This window comes from Oreochromis niloticus, linkage group LG19, assembly GCF_001858045.2.
Source record: "Oreochromis niloticus isolate F11D_XX linkage group LG19, O_niloticus_UMD_NMBU, whole genome shotgun sequence".
Taxonomy (NCBI): domain Eukaryota; kingdom Metazoa; phylum Chordata; class Actinopteri; order Cichliformes; family Cichlidae; genus Oreochromis; species Oreochromis niloticus.
The window spans coordinates 13,757,502-13,778,901 of NC_031983.2; the positions used below are offsets into that span (position 1 = coordinate 13,757,502).

The window sequence follows — 21,400 nt, forward strand, 5'->3', positions numbered from 1 at the left end:
AGAGAGAGAGAGAGAGAGAGATCTAGAGATCTATAGATATATGAATGACACATATATTATTAATTTAATAATTTTCTTATTCCTAGGCAAGTGTCATTGTCTTCCCTCAGATTAAAACTGTTAATTGAAAAAGTATGCTTAGTGCTTTACATGACCTTTTTTTTTTATTTTTAAAGTTTTATTTTATGGATTATGGATCAGATAAAGCCGGACATCGTTTATAGTCCCAGACTCTAAGAAGTCCAAACAGTCCAGAGTTAGCTGTGCAGCACTTCTGTGGGATTACCTTTCAGTGAGTTACAGTATTAGCTCATTAGCAGTATTCAGGAGGCCCTGCCGGAAGGTCTGTCAGAATCCAGTTTCCCTAGCACACGTGTGGTTAAAAGTTTCAGATGCGACACTGCAATGTATAAACAGATTCCGTGCATGGGAAGGGAAGAGTGCAGCTGTGTGGTTTTAGTATTTAAGATTTTACATCGTCTAAAGTGTTTTTAATTAAAGGTAAATTGTTAGGAATTTAAATGCATATTTATATAGATATGAAAAGCCACATTAATATACACACTTTAAATGTGTGCGTACTTTTTTGTATTGTATAAAATGGGTGTGGTACAGGACCCGCCACGTTTCCTGTTGTGTTGAAGTAACTACCGTTATTTTATGGTTGGTGATTGCATGTAAATAATCACATTGAACTGAGAAGAGGAATTAAGTAGCAAAAGTCAACATTTCCTGCGCTGCCACGTCTGTTTAGCTATCGTGCTCATTGCATATATGAGGCTGCTACCGCCAGCAATAAACGTGTAGTTCTCGTGCATTAAAAAAAAAGGAATACTCTAAAACCTTAAATTATGCTTTATTAGGAGTTTAACTAACTTGAATATACATTTACATTCTGAGCTGCATTGTACACAAATATTTGTGTGGAATATTTATTAATGGGGGTTCAAATAAAGGTGTTTTATTGAGATACAAAAATTTTAACTCTTTAGTGAGTCAGTCAAATTAAGAAAATCCACTGCGGAACCAAGTTATAGAAGACGTTCCTTTGGGTGCCGAATTCGTTGATACGCATAACCAACGGGCTCGGTAGTTGATATGAATGGAATGATGTTAGTTGTAAAAGCCTAGACTTTTCTTAGGAATGAAAACTGGATGCAAAGATCTAAACTTTAGTCTGTATCTGTCTATTTGACGGAGGGGCATATTTCCCATAATTCACGTTTAAAGTGCTGTCTATTTGTCTGTAAGTGTGTGTAGAGCGGAAGCTAATTAGCTGCTAGCCTGCTTAGCTAACTGCTCTAGTAAAACAGCAAAGATGGTTGAAACTATAGTTGACCTGCCGGTGGAAAAGCAGATATTTTACGCTGTCCTAGGGTTTTCATGGACAGTATACCTTTGGGAGGCATATCTTTCTTACAGACAGGTGAGTCAATTGTTTATCAAGATTAAATCCCTCTGCTTTATAATAAAAGCAGAGCGTAAATCAACGAACCCTTGACAGCGGTTAAAACATTTGATTTTAATCTCCTGTGGACTCACTATGAGCTGTGTCTTTCATAAAGTCTGAGTTTAATATAGGATATTCTGATAGTTGAATATGTGATGCGACCAAGGGGTCAGTTTGGCAGGGTTCGTGTAATGGTGGACACCAGATTTTTTGCTATTCAGTATTTTAGGTATTTAGTTTCAAAACACAACAGCGTAAGATTTCTTAATACGAACCCACAAAGCTATGAGTCGGGTCTATTATCAGCTTGCTGGAAATGTTCACTGGTCTATTTCACGCCCAGACACGTGTCTGTGGATGTGAAATATGAAGCTGTTTGAATCCTATTAACATTTTTTTTTTTGTATCCACTTCAGTTAAGCTACACTGAAAAGTATCTCACGACAGTGTTGGGATGGGTGTAGTTCCTCTAGGAACAGGAACTGATGTAGCAAATAATACAGAGAACGTCTTTAACCCAGAATATTAGCATGTAGTCTTGATATGCTACTACACACATTGAAAGACTGCAGAGAGCCACTTTTATGAGGATATGGACAGGGATTCACACGATTATCATACACAATTGGCCTTGGCCTTCCTGTAAATCATTAGATTGATGGCAGTAGGCAATGTTTACTCGTTCTGTGAAATTTCTTTAGTTCAAATGTAGTGATTTAGAGCTAAAAGACTTCAAAGCAGTTTTTTTGTATCCCTAGTATAAAAAAAACACACATTATTGGCCTCACCTACCAGCTCAAAGGTCGAATTGTTGCAATATCGTTGACACGATTGTATAGTATAGACTCAACAGGTTAAAAAGATGCTCTTTGAAACACAGATTTGAAGGAAAACATCAAATTGGATTAGTAATGATTATATTATGATGATTTTCTCATGTGATACTTGACAAGTTTTGAGTTTAACACTTGATGAATAACATATCTGAAATATGTAACTTGGTCAGTTACACTGACAGCATTGGATCCCTACTTCATCAGTACCTTGATGAGTTTCAGTGATAATGTAACTTTATGCACATGTCTTCCTACACTGCAGAGGAGGATATATAGAACAACAACCCATGTACCGCAGGAGCTGGGCAAGATCATGGATTCTGAAACATTTGAGAAGTCACGTCTTTATCAGCTGGATAAAAGCAACTTCAGCTTTTGGTCTGGACTCTATTCTGAGACTGAGGGGACGGTAAGATGATCATTTAACTAAAAGACACAGTTGTTTTTGAGTTGATAGTCTTCCTCATATTAAAATGTTCTTTTATCACAAGTGTAGTAGCTGTGGACTTGTTGAGAAAAGTGAAAGTCAGAAAGTGTCTTCTTGACCTGCAGGACTTTAAATGGACTTGATGAAGTATTAATACAATATTAGTGAAAAGAGTGTGCTTTTTTTCCTTTTTGTTCATTTTGTTTGTTTGATATTTACGATTAGCGTAGTCTAACTCATTCTGTATGCCACACATTTAAAATATTGTGCTCAAAACTGTTTCAGCTGATTCTGCTACTGGGTGGAATACCATTTCTGTGGGCTGTCGCCGGTTCTGTGACTGCTCGCTTTGGATTTGGTCCAGAGTACGAGATCACCCAGTCCCTCGTGTTTCTGACGCTTGCTACCCTGTTCAGTGCTATAACTGGACTCCCCTGGAGTTTGTACAACACTTTCGTCATTGAGGAGAAGCACGGCTTTAATCAGCAGGTACACTGGCTGGAATGCACTCACTGTTTGTAGCCAAGACTAACTTGAGTTTGATTGAATTGAAGTTACCACAGTGACGGGTCATACTGAGGATGTGTCTTTATGTTGTTTAATGTCAAAAACACAAATGATTTAAATGTAATAAGAAGTTTTCCACTGTGAAATCTTGTCTGTTTAAACCCAAAATGAATTCAGAGACCGGAGCATCTGTGAAGAAGTAAACAGACATCAGAAGTCTAACACACTATATTAATGTCCTGTTTCCACTTTCCTCTTTTAATGTTTGTTCTTCCTCTCAGACGTTGGGGTTCTTCCTCAAAGATGCCGTGAAGAAGTTTGCTGTCACTCAGTGTATCCTGCTTCCTGTGACCTCCCTGCTCCTGTACATCATAAAGATTGGCGGAGACTACTTCTTCATTTATGCTTGGCTCTTTACCCTGGTCGTTTCTCTGGTTAGTGGCGCGTTCACCTCGCTCTGTGAAAACGTTGAAAATGCATCACTGTGTAATAAGGGAATAAGTTCCTTGTCAGATAACTAGTGAGAAACTCAAAAGAAGTACATAGTTGATACTACACCTGTAATACATCCTGTCATCTCTGTCTTCTAAGGTACTTGTAACCATCTACGCTGATTACATTGCTCCCCTGTTTGACAAATTCACACCATTGCCGGACGGAGAGTTAAAGACAGATATCGAGGCCATGGCCAAGAGCATAAGCTTCCCCCTCACCAAAATTTACGTAGTTGAAGGTATGTCTTGAATGTGTCTGTTTAGTTATCGTTCCCACTGTCACAGAGTGCTTGCTCATTGTGGGTCGTTTGTTGGGCATTTCTCCATGTTGTTGTAGAGTCTTTTCCTTACATTATCAAGCCCCTTGAGGCAACTTATTACATTATTATTACTTTGCAATCATTTGTTTTTTGTTTTGTTTTTTACATTGTGGAGTGATGGTTGGTTGGAGATGCATGAATTTTTGTCCTGTTTCCAGGTTCTAAACGTTCTTCACACAGCAATGCATACTTCTATGGGTTCTTCAAGAACAAACGCATTGTGCTGTTTGACACGCTGCTGGAGGATTACTCACCTCTCAACAAGGCCGGAGAGTCACAGCCTGAGCAGCCAGAGAGTGATGAGACATCCAGCGAGTCTAAGGCCAAGCCCAAGGTTGCAAAGAATTTCACTTGATTCATAAAAACACTTTTAAAAAACTTGTCTTGAAACACACTTTGGTTGATTTTTGCTTGATAACAACTGGTCTGAGAGCTTGAAAGATATTTTTTTTGGTCATCAAGCTCTGTTTTGTTTTTAAAATCCTTTAATAAAGGATTGGGAAAAGCCCCAAGTATTAAATGTATTAATGTTTAGGCTTGATGTTGTTGGAAATTTTAGGTAACTGATTTTGAAACTTCTGTCACAGAACAAAAAACAAGGATGCAACAACCCAGAGATCCTTGCTGTTTTGGGTCATGAGCTTGGCCACTGGAAACTTGGCCACACCGTCAAGAATATCGTCATTAGTCAGGTGATTTCTCCCAGATGGATGTCTTTTGTTTTATCCCAAAACATATAAAAGCCTGATTAGATCATACTACAGACATTCAGAAATTGAACTGAATCTATTTTTATCTCTTCAGATGAATTCCTTCCTGTGCTTCTCCTTATTTGCTGTCCTGATTGGACGTAAGGAGCTGTTTGTAGCTTTTGGCTTCGATGACAGCCAGCCCACATTAATAGGCTTGATGATTATCTTCCAGTTCATCTTTTCTCCTTACAACGAGGTATGTGTGAGATCATGAAAGCTTGAATAATTAAATCCTGTTGTTTTGAGATGTTTAAATATTTCTCTTCTTCCTCGCTTTTGTAGGTTCTGTCTTTCTGTCTGACGGTCCTGAGTCGCAGGTTTGAGTTCCAGGCAGATGCTTTTGCTCGCGCCATGGGCAAAGCCTCAGAGCTTTACTCAGCTCTCATCAAGCTGAACAAAGACAACCTGGGCTTCCCTGTGGCTGATTGGTTGTTTTCCATGTGGCACTATTCCCACCCTCCTCTCCTTGAGCGCCTCAGAGCACTGGGCAACACCAAGCAAGACTGACGGGGCCGGAAGGGGAGCGGCGACCGCTGCCTCCTCCGAAGGGCCTCCGCAGACCGCTCCTGGCCCTGTGATGCACCCTGGTCTTTTTCCTTCCCTTCTGACCCCATAAGCAAATTTTATCTTATTTTATCCTTTTCTTCACTTGCCATACTTTCTTTTTTTTTCTCTTCTTTGAAAGTTAGTTTTAAACAAAACCAAAACATATCAGCACAAGGCAAACATAAAAAAATCTAAGCCTGTACTGTTCTTTTTCTTTTATTCAGAAAAACCATTTACACACTTGCTGTGTGAGATAGATCTGGACAACGTGTAAAGAAAAAGGCAATTGTCAGAGCACATATCAGATTTCTCAGATTGTACTCATAGATTTGTTTTTAGAAATCCTTTTATTTTTGTACAATTCATTCAGTACTTTGTTCTTTTTCCCTTCTAAGTATGAAGCTCAAAATGAAATTGACAAGTTATTTGGCTGTTAAATGTTAATTTTTTTTAAAATATTAATTTAAGATGATTAGTCATACATTATATTCAGTCGTTACAATGCTTTTTACAGATGCACGGGCCAGATTGATATGTACAGCAAGTGCAACATTTATTGTCAAGTTCAAGTGAATATTCATGAATCTATTCATCAATTCAGTGCTTTTTTTTTTTTTTTTTTTTTTAATTTAAAGAGAAACTCTGTAGATTCTTTGTCACAGTGACAAAATACGAGTGCCTCTAATTCTCCTCTTTGTACCCATAATGAACACCTAGTGAACAGAGCGGTGCGAAATGTTTCTTTTGAAGATTACAGTAGATGCGATATTTTTGTTTTTTTTACATGCAATGAGGGGCTGCTGTTTTAATTTTCTTAAGCACCTGCTTGTCATGAAGGGTCCAACCATACCTGTACATATGTAACTTTGGTGATTAGAGTAATGATATATGAAGTGAATTGTTGAAAAAAAAATGTTGAATGTGATTTGAATTTTTAAGTTGATGTAGAGTTTCATAGTTTTTGTTTTGTTTTTCTCTTTGTTTCATGCCAGCGATACCTGGTAAGCAAAGTATTTATAGGGGACTTCTGGGAGGGAGATGGCAAGATTTCACCACGTGAGCCAGAGTTTGGTTTGCTCAGAGAGGGGGTGTATGCTTTCTTTGCAGTGTTGAATAAAATCCTCTAAGCATTTATCTTATTTGGGGTGCTTGTTTTACTTTTTAAAAATATTGTGAACATCACACAAAAGATAAGTTTATTTTCATCCTGCAATGACTTTTTAAATATATTTTTAATGTTATATTTTAAATAAACACACACAAAATGTTCACTGGCCACTTAATTAGGCACACCTTCCTAGTACCTGGTTGGACCAGTTTATGCCTTCAGAACTGCCTTAATTCATATAGATGGATTCTCTATATGAATTGAGGCATTTTACACCATATCTGTAATGCATAGATTCAACAAAATGCTGGAAACATTCCAGAGAGTTTGACTTCATAGTTACATAATGGCTTCACACAGTTGCTGGACATCTATGAAGCAAATCTCTTGTTCCACCACATCCCAAAGGTGCTTTATTGGATTGAAACCTGGAGACTGTGGAGGTCATGTGAGCCTGTGGGAATTGTAGCTTCAGTTTCTTTAGCTAACAGGAGTGGCACCTGGTGTGGTTTTCTGCTGTTGTAGCACTTCTGGTTCACGGTTTGACATGTACATTCATGATATTTGATTTGCCTTCCTACAATCTCTGTAAACTCTAGAGATGGTTGTGTGGGAAACTCCCAGTGGATCAGCAGGTTTTTGAAGTACTTACAAAAACCATGCTATGATCAAAGTTAATTAAATACCCTTTCTTCCCCATCCTGATGCTCAGCTTAAAAATAAATCGATGTTTTATAAACTTATCTTTTTAGATAAAATCTCATATTTAAATTAAAAAAATTACTGTGTACTAAAATATATATAAAAAAAATTGCAATCCATAAGTTATTTAAGCTATGTAAAAAAGTAGAAATAACCATTGTTATTGTTGATTTTGTTTTTGTTTAAAAAACACTTTAAACCACTTTTGTTCAGTGGATATGGATGTATATAGTATTTAAATTAATTAAAAAATACATTAAAAAATCACACATCATGTTGCGTTATTGGTATGTAGCATAACAAAAATTATAAGGTCAGATGCTACGTAAAGAACGTATAACACCGCGGTATCCATTTTTAAGACCATACCACTGCGGGAATCAAATACTGTGTTTTTCCTGCATTACGTTATTGTTCCATGTTATGTATACGAAATATATTTAGCAGAAAAATTTAAATAATCCATCATCGTATGAATAGATTTTTTAAATGTATCATCTAATTGAACTAACGTATCTCCTGTTGGCACCCCCGCCTTGGACATAATGGCGCCGTCCTGTGGTGTATTTTTGTGGACAAGGACAAGCTCGACACTACTTGTCAGTGGTGTTTTCACAAACATGGCGAGGTTTTTGAGGCCTAATATCAGGACTTTTGTCACCTCACAGCTGAGAATGTCATCCGACCAGGTAATAAACGTCCTGCAACCGCCTCACTTCATTACAAACACCGTGTAACCGTTATACAGCGCTTTGACTTGTTTAGCCTCATCATTTTTGCTAGCTGAAAACCTTAATGACAGGATCACCTGCTGTAGCACTGTGGTATTAGCTTTCTAATTGAACATTATTACCTAATGATTATAGGTTATATATGCCAAGGGGGTTCATTTTGTATGTACTGCCACCTGTCAGACTATTCAGAAAAATAATTTGGTTTTGTGAGCTGCTTTGTTCTCTCAGACGTTTAGGTTTTGCTCAAAAAGGATTTCTGGTCTGTTCTAGATATCTCCATTATCACCTTGGAAACAAAGAAGCCTTTAAACCCACTCAAAAAATATAAAACCTTGACCTTCAACATGGTCTTGTTTTCACAGCGTCCAGCAGATTCACCTTAATATCACACTGAAAGCCCTGATCACTAAAGTTGAGAAAGAAAGTAACTTTAAAAAATGTTAAATTTCGAGCTGCCATCTGTTAAAGAAATGTCTTTATAGAAAGTACTCAGAGCTCTATTTTTTGTTTATGCATTTATTATTGGGTTTGGGGGTTTGTTTGTTTTTTGCTTGTTGCTGAGTTAATTCACTAAACTTGTTTTCTCTTAAATACTTCCCCACCCACTCAGCTGGGTGAGCTGGGTAAAGGTGCCGGGAAAGGTGGTGGTGGTGGAGGCTCTATCAGAGAGGCAGGTGGAGCCATGGGGAAGAAGCAGGCTGCAGAGGAGGAGATGTACTTCAAGTATGGAATTCAACTTATAAAGACAGTTTTTTGTCCACTTTTTCCACCTCTTCTACATGTAAATAAGCCTGTGTGATATCTGTCTTTCTTCATATAAGGCGCAAGGAGAAGGAGCAGCTGGCAGCACTAAAGCAGCACCATGAGGACGAAATTGATCACCACAAAAAGGAGATTGAACGTCTCCAGCGCGAAATTGACCGCCACAAGGGAAAGATCAGAAAGCTGAAGCATGACGACTGAGTGAAGCCTTTAAAATAAAACAAAAGTTTTGTTTTTTTTCTCCCCACTGTCCAAGACTCCTTTAGTAACCACACTAGTTTCTGCGTGCACTGTGTTATGCCAGTCATGAATGTTTGAGTGATGGTACTTATGTAAATTGTTGAAAGGTATTAAAATTGATTAAAAAAAATGAGTACGGGTTCCATGGCATGCTCTGCAAGAACATTTTCCTCTGTGATGCTGTTCATTGGTGTGCCGTATGTCACAGGCAGAATGCCAAAGTAAAAAATACTAAATATAATCTGTGCTTCATGCTGCTGTTTTATTTCAGTGAACAGTTGATATCTTTTGTGAACTTGTGAGCAACATTGTTTTCAATGAGCAACAATAGGCAGCAAATCAAGTGATAAAATTGACTAAGCTGCAACCAGCACACCTTTAATGTAAAATAAAAAATGGTAAAAAAGGTAATTAAAGTTATCTGGCAGCACAAATATGTGACCTGTTCAATATGTGTTTCAAACTGCTCCTTAAAGCCATCTTGATCTAAAGTAAGGTCATATAAATTTCATACTATTAAGATCTAAAAAAGTATTTAACACCTGCTATGATTTCTTATTTGTTTGTTTGCTTTTTGCATATTTGTAAGATCATAAAACAAATTTTAATATTAGACAAAGATAACAGGAGTAAATGCAGGTTTTACCCCTCATCTGAAAAAGGCAGATGGGGTATTTTCACCCCACCAGGTGGGTGGGTGGGTGGTCGGGGTTTGTGGATGTCTAAGTTTGAGAATGCAAGAATTAGATAATGTGGGAGCTTTTAATTGATACCATAAATGTCTGTGACCTACACCTCAGAGTCAAGTTCATAGGTCATGTTTTCCGAAGATCCTGTGAATGTGATAACTCAAGAAGGAAATTACCTAGGATATTCTAATTGATATCATAGGTAGATCTACTGAAATTCTCGGTTAAATATTCTGCAAATCTTGTGATTGCTTTAACTTGAGAATAGGCAGCGTAGGATTTTGAAATTGAAGCTCTGGTGGTCACCAGTATTTTTCAAATGAGGATTTCATTTATTAAGGAAAAAAGGTTCACCTAAAAATTGATTGTGCCACCTCTGGCAGCAAGAACTCAAAACAAGTGGTTGCAAGGAATTAGTTTTTCCACAGTGGAAGAATTTAGTCTCATTCTTTTTTACAGAATTGTTTTAATTCAGCCACATTGAAGAGTTTTCAAGCTTGACTTTAACTAGGCCACTACAAAACCTTTTCTTATTTTTTTTTGTCCCTCCCCCTTTAGAAGTGCACACTGGTGCATTTTGGATCATTGCCCTGTTGCCTAACCTAAGTGTGCTTGAGCTTCAGGGCACAAACTGATGGGGGAACATTTTCATTCAGCATTTTTTGGTAGAGAGAAGAATTACAACAAGTTGTCCAGGTCCTGAAGCAGCAAAGCAAAACTGCTAACCCTATAATACATAATAGTATACATAATTTATAATGCTGAACTTAATAAGTCCAACGGTGGCGCTATTTCTTTCATAGCCTGTGAGCCACGAGAAAGAAGCTGTCGTCACTTCCGCCCACCCCTGCCTTTTACCACGAGCAACCCCGTTTGTCTTTCTTTTCGCACATCATGGCGGACCGGTTCAATAAGGTGGGAAGCTGCTCTGGAGATATTATATCATTTTTCTGCTCTATAGGCAAAATAAAACCTTATGTTTTGCAGTTAAGCGAATAGCGATAACTTGGGACAGCTTTGTGTAGTCGTTGTTTTGCTCAGTGTTTTTTTTCTGAGACATATTTTTAGGGAATGTCTGAGGCAGCTCGCTATAGCCGAGTGAGCGTGCCTTCATCATGGCAGCTTCCCTGAGTCAACGCTGTTAGCTTGCGAAGCTAGGTTTAACGTGTGTACTGGATGTATGGTAGTATGGGAAACGTACCGGCAAACTTAAATAAATAAAATGGGTGATTTTTCGTTGCTTCTATGTAGGGAACCTTTCATGACACTTCAGCTAAAAAAAACCCAAGATTAATCGTCAGCGCGTTTTGGGTTAGATGCTAAGCTAACGTTATGGCTCAACCGGCAAGTCAATAGTGTCCCATGTGCCATTTATCACAGTGACGTGGAGGCAGAAATACAGTTAAGTTCGCAGTAAACCCCTTCAATAAACAGTGATGGGGTTAAATGTGTGTTTATTACCGTTTAACTTTTATGTTAGTGCAAGGCAAGGTAAAGCTGACAATGTGACGATTGTCAGGTTAGATGTTAAAAGCAAGTTGATTAACATTACCATACAAGATTATAGTGAATTACTGGGATGTTTTTTCATGGTGAAGATAAAGCATTGATATCCTTTTTTCCCCCCTTTATTTTAGGTTCTGCTGCTTGATGGCAGGGGCCATCTGCTCGGCCGACTTGCTGCCATTGTGGCTAAACAGGTTCTTCTGGGTAAGTTTTAAGAGAATAATGAGAGTTTTTGGTAATAAACAATATAACTTGAGTTTGGTACACACTGTGCGATTTTTGGACTGTCCTAGTCAAGATGTTCGAATTTAGCTGTTGTATCACGCTACATGCATGGACTCCTTGGAGCAACATCCTGACAGTGTCAGAAATTTTGTAGCAGTATCTCATAATGGGACTGCTGCTGTACCTGCTAACCATTCAGTAGGAATGCAGTGCAAACTAACCTGAAATAGCTGAGCCATTGTGGGGTCCCATTGGAGGTAAAATGTGCAAAATAAGGTGATTTGGATTGCAACACATAGTCTAGTCCCTTTTATACACCTGAACTGTGGACAGTGTCAGTAGTATTGTTTCTGGAAATACTCATGACATGATGTCCACTTGCTCTGGGAATTCTCTAGTTACTGGCTCTCTTGTTACATGGCATCAGTTGGGGATTATACGGTTATTTGAGCACTAGAAGGATGAGTATTTGATTTCCAGTCCAACAAATTTTATATTTGTGTCCTCATGTTTAGTTCAGCTGGGTAATGTCTAAAAAAACAAAAAACCGCTTGCAGTTTGTGAAAAATGACTGTTTGTGCAAAAGGCCTGCAGAGAGCATTGCATGCTCTTTCTACACATGCGTAGGGTGTAAATTGTAATGCAAATTCTCCAGATGCAGTCACACAAAACATGCAGAGACACAGATGGCTACAAAGACCGACCTATCCTACGATGAAACTCTACCGTTAACTTCCAGACTTGTCAGATCCATGTCGCACAGTGTGTTTTGCAGCATGTAAGACTGATGAACAGTGTGTTCAAAGTTGGCAAATGTTGTGTCATTCTGTCGATGATGACTGTATTAACTGCCTTGGTTGAGTTTAACGACAATGAGAAAACTCACATGCACTACCATCTGAGACAGGAAACAAACAAACAGTATCTGCACCTGTTTGCTGTTCTCTTTAACTTTTGGGATTTAACTGTTGGCATTTTGTCTTTTAGGCCACAAAGTGGTGGTGGTGAGATGTGAAGGCATCAACATCTCTGGCAACTTCTACCGTAACAAGCGTAAGTAGGGTTATGTCCTATTTTCATTCCTTTAAAATGCTTGTTGTCGGTGATGTTTTACTAGTTTGAGTTTCACAGACCATGAGAAAACCTTACATGCACTACCATCTGAGGCATCAGCATTACTTAATAAAGTAATGCTAGCCCCTTGCATGTATCTTGATGTATGTGTAATGTGGCATGTGCCTGTCTGCAGTGAAGTACCTGGCTTTCCTGCGCAAGAGGATGAACACCAACCCCTCTCGTGGTCCGTACCACTTCAGGGCTCCCAGCAAGATCTTCTGGAGGACCGTTAGAGGTGAGAAAGTGACACCACCAGCACATGAAGTGGTCTATTTGCATTCATCTATGATACTTACTTAGCACAGTAAAGCTGTTTATAGCAAAGCTAATAATCTATTGATGAAGCAGACTTCAGACATCTGACTTTTTTTTTTTCAGTTTAGCATATGTTGAAATGGCTACTGAGTTTTATGTTTTTTTTTAAAAGGATAATCTCTCTTTAAACAGGTATGCTGCCTCACAAAACCAAGAGAGGTCAGGCTGCTCTGGAGAGGCTGAAGGTGTTTGATGGTATCCCCCCACCCTATGACAAGGTATGCTGATAATTTCTTAATCTTTATGGCCCCCACAAGTGGCTTTGACTGTGCTGTCTGTGATGCCATGCATCTTAACTGCCTTGTCTGAATAGTAACCATGAAAAGAAATGATGTCTGAGACATGCTGCCTATAACAGTTCAGATGTGCTGTTGTCTTCGTTATCTGATTTTGCTTTATTTGATTTGCAGAGGAAGCGCATGGTTGTCCCAGCTGCTCTTAAAGTTGTGCGTCTGAAGCCCTCTCGCAAGGTGAGCCTACAATGTTTGTTTTTTTTTTTTTTTTTTTGTTAAGGACAGAAAATGAAGGGTGACAATAAGGTCATTTACTATTATTCAGCTGTAAATTTTGAATTGGGCAGGCACAACCATTTAGTTTGTGTAACATTGTTCTCTTCAGTTTGTGAACTGTTGATTTTATATGGTTTTTCATTTCTCCCTCAGTTCGCCCTCCTTGGGCGTCTGGCACATGAGGTTGGCTGGAAGTACCAGGCTATCACAGCCACTCTGGAGGAGAAGAGAAAGGAGAAGTCTAAGCTCCGCTACACCAAGAAAAAGACACTGATCAATCTGACCAAGAAGGCAGAAAAGAACGTCGAGTCCAAGATTGCAAAATACACAGATGTTCTGAAACAATATGGAGTTATTGTCTGAGCTAAACTCATCTGGCCAATAAAGATGAATAAATGTTTATAAAATGTGTCATGACTATTTTATTTCTCATTAAAATAAACTGCATTTACTACAACATGAATATATGTTTAAGAGTTGCATTTGTAGCTATCACAAGAAGGTAGCATTTGTGTATTCATGGTTATATTGACTTGGTATTTGAAAAGTATCACTCAGACTTTCAAAAGGTGCCAGGAAAAGCACATTGGAGTTGCGTATTTTCCTTACATGGTTTCGCGTAATGTGTAAAATCAAAATGTATGACAGGGTTAGAAAACATAACTGGATATTTGGAGTTAGTATTACACTCTTATTTTATTTTCACAAAATGCCATCTGACTCATCAGTTTTTGAATTGTATAACAATTTGCTGCAGCTGTAGAGTTTGATAAAACTGACAAAAATAAGGCTATGTCCACACGTACCCGGGTATTTTTGAAAACGGAGATTTTCCGTTTTCGTTTTAAAAAATAATCCCGTCCACACGTAAAGGCAGAAATGAAGGAAAACGCTGCTAGGAACATGCCAAAGCAGCAGGTGGCGCTATATTCCTAACCGTGTAGAAATGTTGGCCAATCAGAAGTCTAGAAGCCTCGGTGGGAAAAAGTAAACAAAGATGGGGCATAGAAGCAGAACCGAGTCGTGTATATGAAGGGACAGTAACTGTGTGTGTATATGTAAGCATTTAAACACTGCAGAGAGTACAATTAACAGTAACAGTATTGTAGAAATTCATTTCACCGAAACAACAACGTGGCGCACACTGTGACGTCAAAAAAGGCGCACACCTTTGACACTGCGTTTTCTCCGTTTTTCTCGTCCACACGTAAATGCAAAAACGGAGTTTTAGAAAATATCCACCCTGGCCGGAGTTTTTAGAAATCTCCGTTTTCAGTGACCGAAAACGCCGTTTACGTGTGGACGAAAGGTGCAAACGCATAGAAAAATCTGCGTTTTCAAAAATACCCGGGTACGTGTGGACATAGCCTAAAATTTATACATGTGGGAACGTCTTATTGCAACCAAGCTTAACTACCAGCAGAGGGCAGTGTTGTACTGCCACACTTCCAAGCGTCACAGTTACAGTTAACTAAAACATTTAGCGTTTTAGTTAAAATCCCCACCCAAATTAGAATTGTGGGGGTCAAGTATTCATATAACTGTATAATATTGTTTTAAAGTATTTTCCTCTACAAAACGCTGGATCATTTTATTTAGGACATAATCATTTTGAGCCTGGTTTTACTTATTATTTTTTTAAAGTAGGCTACGGGTTATCGTGTGCAGCTTGAAATTACACTGAAGATTTGAACTGAAACAACTGAATCTCCTTGAATAGCTGGCTTCTGCTGTCTGCTCTACTTAAGACAGGACCAGCTCTGAGGTTAAAAATAACCAGCTGAGTTTTTTAAAGCATTAAAAAAACCCTTGTCCTCTAAAGATTTAATATATAAAGCAACACTTTTGCTTGCAGTGAATTGAAAACACCTGTTCAGAGATGGTTGACAGACACTGTCGACCTGTTTTCTCAGTCATCTGATTAAGTGAATTACTTAATAACCCCATCTTTTGCATGGTGGGATTCTGCAATCATATGTTCAGATTATTTAAGCATTCTGTGCTGACTGTTGACGATAACTTAAATCAGCAAAGGATTTGGCTGCAGGTTCACCCACATTATAAAATAACCCCCATTTTCCCCACTATTGAGTCTTGAAACAAGAGAAAATTTAGAGATTTATTTTCCTTACATGGTTTCATCTGAAGGAGTTTTACACCCAATAAGACACAAAAGAGAACCAATCTTTCATAAGAAATAAAGGCAACTAATCATCTTCCAGGGTAGCTCAGTCATCAGATTTATATTGGGCTCATTACAGGGGCTCAATCATCATTTATTAATGATAATTTTATGTTCCAACTGCTGTCTGAGTGTGGCTATCATCTGCTCTGTGTTTGAATTTGTCCAGTTTTTATGATATTGTGTACTAATTGTCTCTCTCTCTCTCTCTCTCTCTCTCTCCCATATAGACATATAGATAGATATATGTCACATTCACATGAGAGGAAACTGGTTAGGATGTTTCGGGAATAACCCAGGAACAAGGCTCAAGGCTCCATAAAAACATAGAAACTGCTGGAAGAGCAGCGTCAGTATCCAAAGTGAAGCAAGTTTTACATTACCACAGACTGAGAGGATGCCAACTAAGAAAGGGTATGTTTAGATGTGTAAAGGTAAGACTTCCAAACCTAACACTGTACCATGGTGGTAGCATCATGCTCTGTGGCTCTTTTGCTGCTTAACTATTAGACTGCCGTATTAGCTAGTGGTTTTACACCCTTGCAGTGATGGTAGATGTTAGATCTTGTAGGACTTTTCCTAACATTGCTGTGTTTATCCATGAAGTGATCTGACTCAATTCAAAGACACACACATCTAGAATTCAATTCATTTGCCTAAAAATAGAGAAAACACATAAAAAAGTTATAAAAAGTTCAATGGGAATTTGACCAATTAGATTCCTTCTCTGGTTTTCTCTCGATATATTAAAAAATCAATAATATTGTTATTTTTAATGAAATATGGTATTGTGACATTCTGTTGTGGTGGCTTGGTATATGTTGGTGAACTTAAGTTGCTTTTTTGATGGTGTATGGAAATGCCTGTTGAGTTGGCTGTTTTTCTACGCTGCCCTAGCTGCTTTAAACTCACAGTGCATCATGGGAGTTTTCTTTGACTTCTTTTTAAGTTAATAACCCAGATTCTGAGGTCACCTCTTCTCTTTTTCTGTCTGTGCTCTTTGCACTTTAATCTTATTATAGCACAACGGAACATGTGTGGTGACAAATCTGTTATACTAAAGCAGGACAGTACCATGTAGCTCCTGTCTTACTTCCTCTGGTTAGATTCCCAAGAATATCCTTTAGCAAAAAACCTCCGCATGCACCTGCCTTGGGATTTGATTCAAGTACTTTGTAGTATGTTAAAATGATTAGTTGTGCATGTTTTGACAATGCATTCAAGCCTTATAGTATTTCCTGATTTTACATGATTGTGACTGTGCTGAAAATACTGGTTAACCCCCTGATTAAAGTATATAGTCCATGAAGGAAAAGCTGATAACACCATACTTTCTATGTTGGCCTAACCTGTCTACCTCTTCTTATAGATATCCACATACTAAAAGCACACATGCCTTCTATAAAAGCTCGCCCACTGAGGATCAGGCAGGAGGCCAATCTGCTGCCTGTCTACCTGCGTTAAGGAGGGACGTTATGTCTCCACCAACAGATGGAGAAATCACTGTGACGGCTCCAAAAATGAGATATTTTGCGATGCTGCCAGCAGCAGATCACTCTCTAATCACACCATCTGAAACAGATTGAAGAGACCATGATTGTCTGAAACTGCTCCTGCAAGCCAAGCCTATTATGGGCTCCAACATTTATAGTCAATGCCCTACCCTCATCCCAAAAGAAGGTGCTTCAACTGTGAAGCTTCTATAAGGATAACATACAAAGTTCAGCTGAAATTTAAACTCTCCTCACGTTTTCAGAGTAACATGTTTCTGGTTTTGAAACAAAACCTTATTTAAGCTTTAGTTTGACTTCATAAAGAACGTGAGCACTAACTTATTTGACTGGTCTTATTGGAGCAACACACCTGAGAAATTACAACACGGTCACCATATATTGGTAACGTTTGCCCACAGTGTGCATTAAACTCACACACTGTGTGAGTAATGAGAGCGATAAAAGACCTTTTCCCACATGCCAGCGTGAGATGATTAGTTTAAGCTTCTATTTGATGTTTTAGTAATGTCTCATTTCTACAGAGTCTGTCTCAAGCTTATACTGCTGAATCCTTTTTCAACCAAAGATAGCTTTAAATCAGATTAGCTAAGAGGAGCACGTCTGGGTCACAGTTTGAATAACATATCTAATTTATTCCTGATGAAAACTTGCCATTTTTTTGCATGTGGATCCACACAGAAGTACTCCAGAGGGAAGATGTCTTTTTTGAATCATCGGGCGAAAGGTTTTGCCGTCTCTGTTGAGGTCACCCTTGGACAACTTCTCAGTAGTTACTTTGAGAAAAAGATAAAGAGCAAAAGGAAGAGATGGAGATGTTATTTGGTCGGATGGTGAAAAACACAGGCCTCGCTGAGAGTGCAAGCATCCAAAAATCGAAAGCTTTCACACATTAGAAATTGACTGTAAGTCATATGATTTCTCTGCAGGTAGATTGGCTGCTATTTTACTAGAACTGTTCTCTTAAAAATCTATAAACCATATTTACAGCATAAATGTACAGTCAATAACTACTTCTATTTTTCCCCACAGAAAAAAGGTCTGAGGATTTTCCCACAGTTCACTGTGCCGTGGGGAAAATACGACACGCATATGTATTATTGTTGTTTTTACTCTTGATTAGCAACAGATTAAAACACAACTCTTCACAAATAATACAGATAACTCATCAGCCTTCCTTTCGTGCGTTCAGGCTTTTAAAAAATATATATACAACTTTACTTCTGATTATATGAATGATGATATAATAGTAAAAAATAATTTCCCTGTTTGAATAACCTGCAGTGGTTAGGATGGGTTGGTCCTGTGTTTAATCATGTCTCCCTCTGCTTTGTCTCGTTTACCTGAAATTAACTAACCTGCATGATTTCTGGAAAGAGAGATGATGGCTGAGTTTCTCCAAACATGGGCAAATTTAAAAACAAAGTCTAGTCTAAATCCATCATTAATTTGGAAGTTTGGTATTGGGGTGATACTTCTCCGTAATTTATCTATGCATTTGAACCATTAACTTCTTAAACATCACTGTTTATTCACTTATTATCTCTTATGCAGAGAGCTTACACCCATTTAAACTGTAGCAGCTGCATGGTGAGGATCAGCTTCTCTGATTTCTTATTGTATTTAACATGTTTCAGCCGCTGATACTGAGAGAGAAGCTACCAGAAATGTCAGCAAACACGTCCATCATCTCATGGATTACTGACTATCTGACAGACAGGCTGCATGAAGTATGTGAGACTGGGCGGTGCTTTGTCTGATTTGGTGAAGTGCAGTACAGGCGGTCCACAGGGGCCTGTACTGTCTTTCTTCCTGTTCATGTTGTATACCTCAGACTTTCAGTACAACTGCGGGTCATACCACCTACAGAAATACTCTGATGATTTTGCAGTGGCTGGATAGCTTAGTGATGGGCAAGAGGAGTACAGAGCACTAGGGGATGATTTTGTGGAGTGGTCTGGGAGGAATGATCTGCTTCTGAATGTGAATAACATCACAGAGAGTAAAGGACAGCTACATGGCCTATCCTGGGACAGGATGTTGATGTGGTGGATGAGTATAAGTACCTGGGCATCTACACTGACAACAGGCTGAACTGGAAGACCAGCACAGGGACTGTATAAAGAAATATTTCTATAAGGAAGCTGAGATCCTTCTGTTTGCGCAGCAATACACTGAAAAAAAAAATGATTATCTGGTACTTCTTCTTCTTCTTCTTATTGTTACAAAAACTCATTTCCCATTTCATAAAATGTTTTTATTATTTTATCCCATCTCAACAGCTTCTGCTTTTAGCCTGTGTTTTTAGTCAGTATGCATATATATGCATGCATACACATTTTATACAAGTGTCTACGGTTGTTACATATTCACAGAAAAAGTGCATATAATGATAGAGCTTGTTTATGACTGCAATATACATAACCACACGCTCTGAACCCACATAAAGGTCATAAACACCTTTCAAAAAAATCCCTTGCAACATGATGCATGCTCAAGGCGTGCAGCAGCAATACGTTGATACAAACATGAGGTGCAGTAGACCATGTCGGTGCCTTATTTATATTCACTGACCTCTGAGTGTAATTGATTTGATTTATAATGACAGAGGGACAACTCTGTTCATTCAGTTAGTCATTATATCCATTGGCAGAGAAGAGCAGCTGTAAAATTCAGAGACGGCAGTGATCAGAGATTGCTACTGGGTTTGCAGTCACAAATTGGATTCAGAAATTGAGAGCCATGACGAGAAAACGACTAATCGCAGAAACCTTTATTTCACTGTATGAAGCACTCCTGACTGATGAGACTGTCCTCCCCCATAGGTCATTAGGGCCTAAAGTTATGCTTTAAAGGTGGATGACATTACCACGATAACAAGGAGAGTGAACCTTTTTAACATCTAGTGTGTAACTTCACCGAAACCATGATCCTTTCTTTACTTTAATCCAGTATTTTTGGGGTCAAATGACAGCAAAACTATGATCCCAAGTTTGGACTTCAGTATCCTGGACAACAGTCATGTGCTCCCTGTCTTCTGATATGGACTATTTAAAAAATGGGAAGCACCTCGTTTCACGATGTGGGAACAAATGGCTGATAAGGCTGTATTTTGGAAGACTTGTTTCATCCACTGTGGCAGCAAACATGTATGCACACTTTGCTCAGTGTTCTTAAGCAAAATAAAACCCTTCAGTGGTTGCAGATGGTGGACCCAGTACTTGTTCTTTTTTTGTAACCACACATGCACCAGTGTCTCATGGGAAAGCAGAAAGAAAACAAATCCCTAATTACATAGTGTGTGAGGCGGTGCAACAAACTAAATCAGTTCCTCTTTTATTGCTAAACCCAGATTCTACAGTATTGAATTTGTGTTGGAAAAACTGATCAATAGCATGCTAAATCGAATGCCACATGTGAATTAACTATGCTGTTCTGGCTGCAAGGGAAATGGTAGATGGACTAGAGTAAAAAGTATCCACTGCTGGGGTTGGGTGACTTCAGACGCTGCAGGCAGTATCAGTAAATGTTTTAATCATATATTAGCAAAAGCAAAAGAAGTTATGACAGAAAAACAAATACAAAAAAAAAAAAAACTGCAAGAAAAACTGATCAGTCCTGAGATTGGAGCCTATCTATCTATCTATCTATCTATCTATCTATCTATCTATCTATCTATCTATCTATCTATCTATCTATCTATCTATCTATCTATCTATCTATCTATCTATCTATCTATCTATCTATCTATCTATCTATCTATCTAAATTGCACTTGGTTTGATTTAACAGTATATTACTGTATTAGTGACACTGTGAAGCTGAAAGCGCTGTATTTTTGTTTCACTTTTATTTCTTTGAACTTAAAATTATAGCAGCTTTAGAGGGAAGATGAAGAAAATGCCTGCTCACACGAACTTTGTAGTGACCCAAGGTTTCAGCCAACATGATCTCAGGCCACAGTGCAAAAAGGTCAACCTCCATTTTACTCCCACACACTGACAGATCCCTGAACAGAGAGGCACAAACATGGTCAGCAGCAAAGCTCCAACTCTGGATAGTTAAAATGAGGAAAGGTACAAGGAATATCTTTGCCAAGCCAAAAAATAAAAGAACCTAAATGGGTTTGGCATTCTTCCCTCATCGTTTAGCATCATTGATTTTGTTGAGCTCAGGAGTTGCTCTGCAGCTCCGCTGATTATGTAACTTGGCTTTGCAGATAGGGGTAAAGACCTGTAACTGTGCAGGGTTATCAGAGCTGACAGACAATTTCGGTGTATTGATTGTGATTTTCACATAATTGCAAACACAGAGGAAATATGGCTACCATTAAAGCTAAAAGAGTGTATTCTTTCAGTAGATTTCCTTAAATAAATATCTAAGCGTATGCCGTAAAGCATCGCCATAAATAGTTGACTCTCAGATGAGAAGGGATTCACCCTGGAGCTACAGTATGTGAAACAAATGCAT

The 21,400-nt window shown here is 38.4% G+C and overlaps 3 protein-coding genes, 1 long non-coding RNA gene and 2 other non-coding genes across 6 annotated transcripts; all 6 read left to right on the forward strand.

The window, feature by feature from the left end:
* The first annotated feature begins 1,041 nt into the window (after nt 1-1,041).
* Nucleotides 1,042-6,471, forward strand: zmpste24 (zinc metallopeptidase, STE24 homolog). Its single transcript, XM_003453222.4, has 9 exons — nt 1,042-1,426; nt 2,549-2,695; nt 2,999-3,202; nt 3,502-3,654; nt 3,812-3,953; nt 4,193-4,368; nt 4,622-4,726; nt 4,839-4,982; nt 5,069-6,471. Exons 1-9 carry the CDS (start codon nt 1,319-1,321, stop codon nt 5,291-5,293), a joined length of 1,404 nt encoding a protein of 467 aa, XP_003453270.1. The 5' UTR covers nt 1,042-1,318; the 3' UTR covers nt 5,294-6,471.
* Nucleotides 6,472-7,512: 1,041 nt separating this feature from the next.
* atp5if1b (ATP synthase inhibitory factor subunit 1b) lies at nt 7,513-9,312 on the forward strand. Its single transcript, XM_003453221.4, has 3 exons — nt 7,513-7,831; nt 8,487-8,599; nt 8,698-9,312. Exons 1-3 carry the CDS (start codon nt 7,688-7,690, stop codon nt 8,837-8,839), a joined length of 399 nt encoding a protein of 132 aa, XP_003453269.1. The 5' UTR covers nt 7,513-7,687; the 3' UTR covers nt 8,840-9,312.
* Nucleotides 9,313-10,358: 1,046 nt separating this feature from the next.
* On the forward strand, nt 10,359-13,649 carry rpl13a (ribosomal protein L13a). The gene is made up of 7 exons (XM_003453220.5): nt 10,359-10,482; nt 11,205-11,277; nt 12,286-12,351; nt 12,548-12,649; nt 12,862-12,947; nt 13,140-13,199; nt 13,392-13,649. The coding sequence occupies exons 1-7, from the start codon at nt 10,462-10,464 to the stop codon at nt 13,599-13,601; spliced, it is 618 nt and encodes a 205-aa protein (XP_003453268.1). The 5' UTR covers nt 10,359-10,461; the 3' UTR covers nt 13,602-13,649.
* Nucleotides 12,124-12,206, forward strand: LOC112843208 (small nucleolar RNA Z195/SNORD33/SNORD32 family). The gene has a single exon (XR_003215394.1). It is a non-coding gene; the product is annotated as a small nucleolar RNA Z195/SNORD33/SNORD32 family (small nucleolar RNA).
* Nucleotides 12,394-12,469, forward strand: LOC112843210 (small nucleolar RNA Z195/SNORD33/SNORD32 family). Its single transcript, XR_003215396.1, has one exon. It is a non-coding gene; the product is annotated as a small nucleolar RNA Z195/SNORD33/SNORD32 family (small nucleolar RNA).
* A 2,024-nt stretch (nt 13,650-15,673) lies between the features above and the next one.
* Nucleotides 15,674-18,099, forward strand: LOC112843034 (uncharacterized). The gene is made up of 3 exons (XR_003215121.1): nt 15,674-15,834; nt 17,613-17,836; nt 17,964-18,099. It is a non-coding gene; the product is annotated as an uncharacterized LOC112843034 (long non-coding RNA).
* The last annotated feature ends 3,301 nt before the right edge of the window (nt 18,100-21,400 follow it).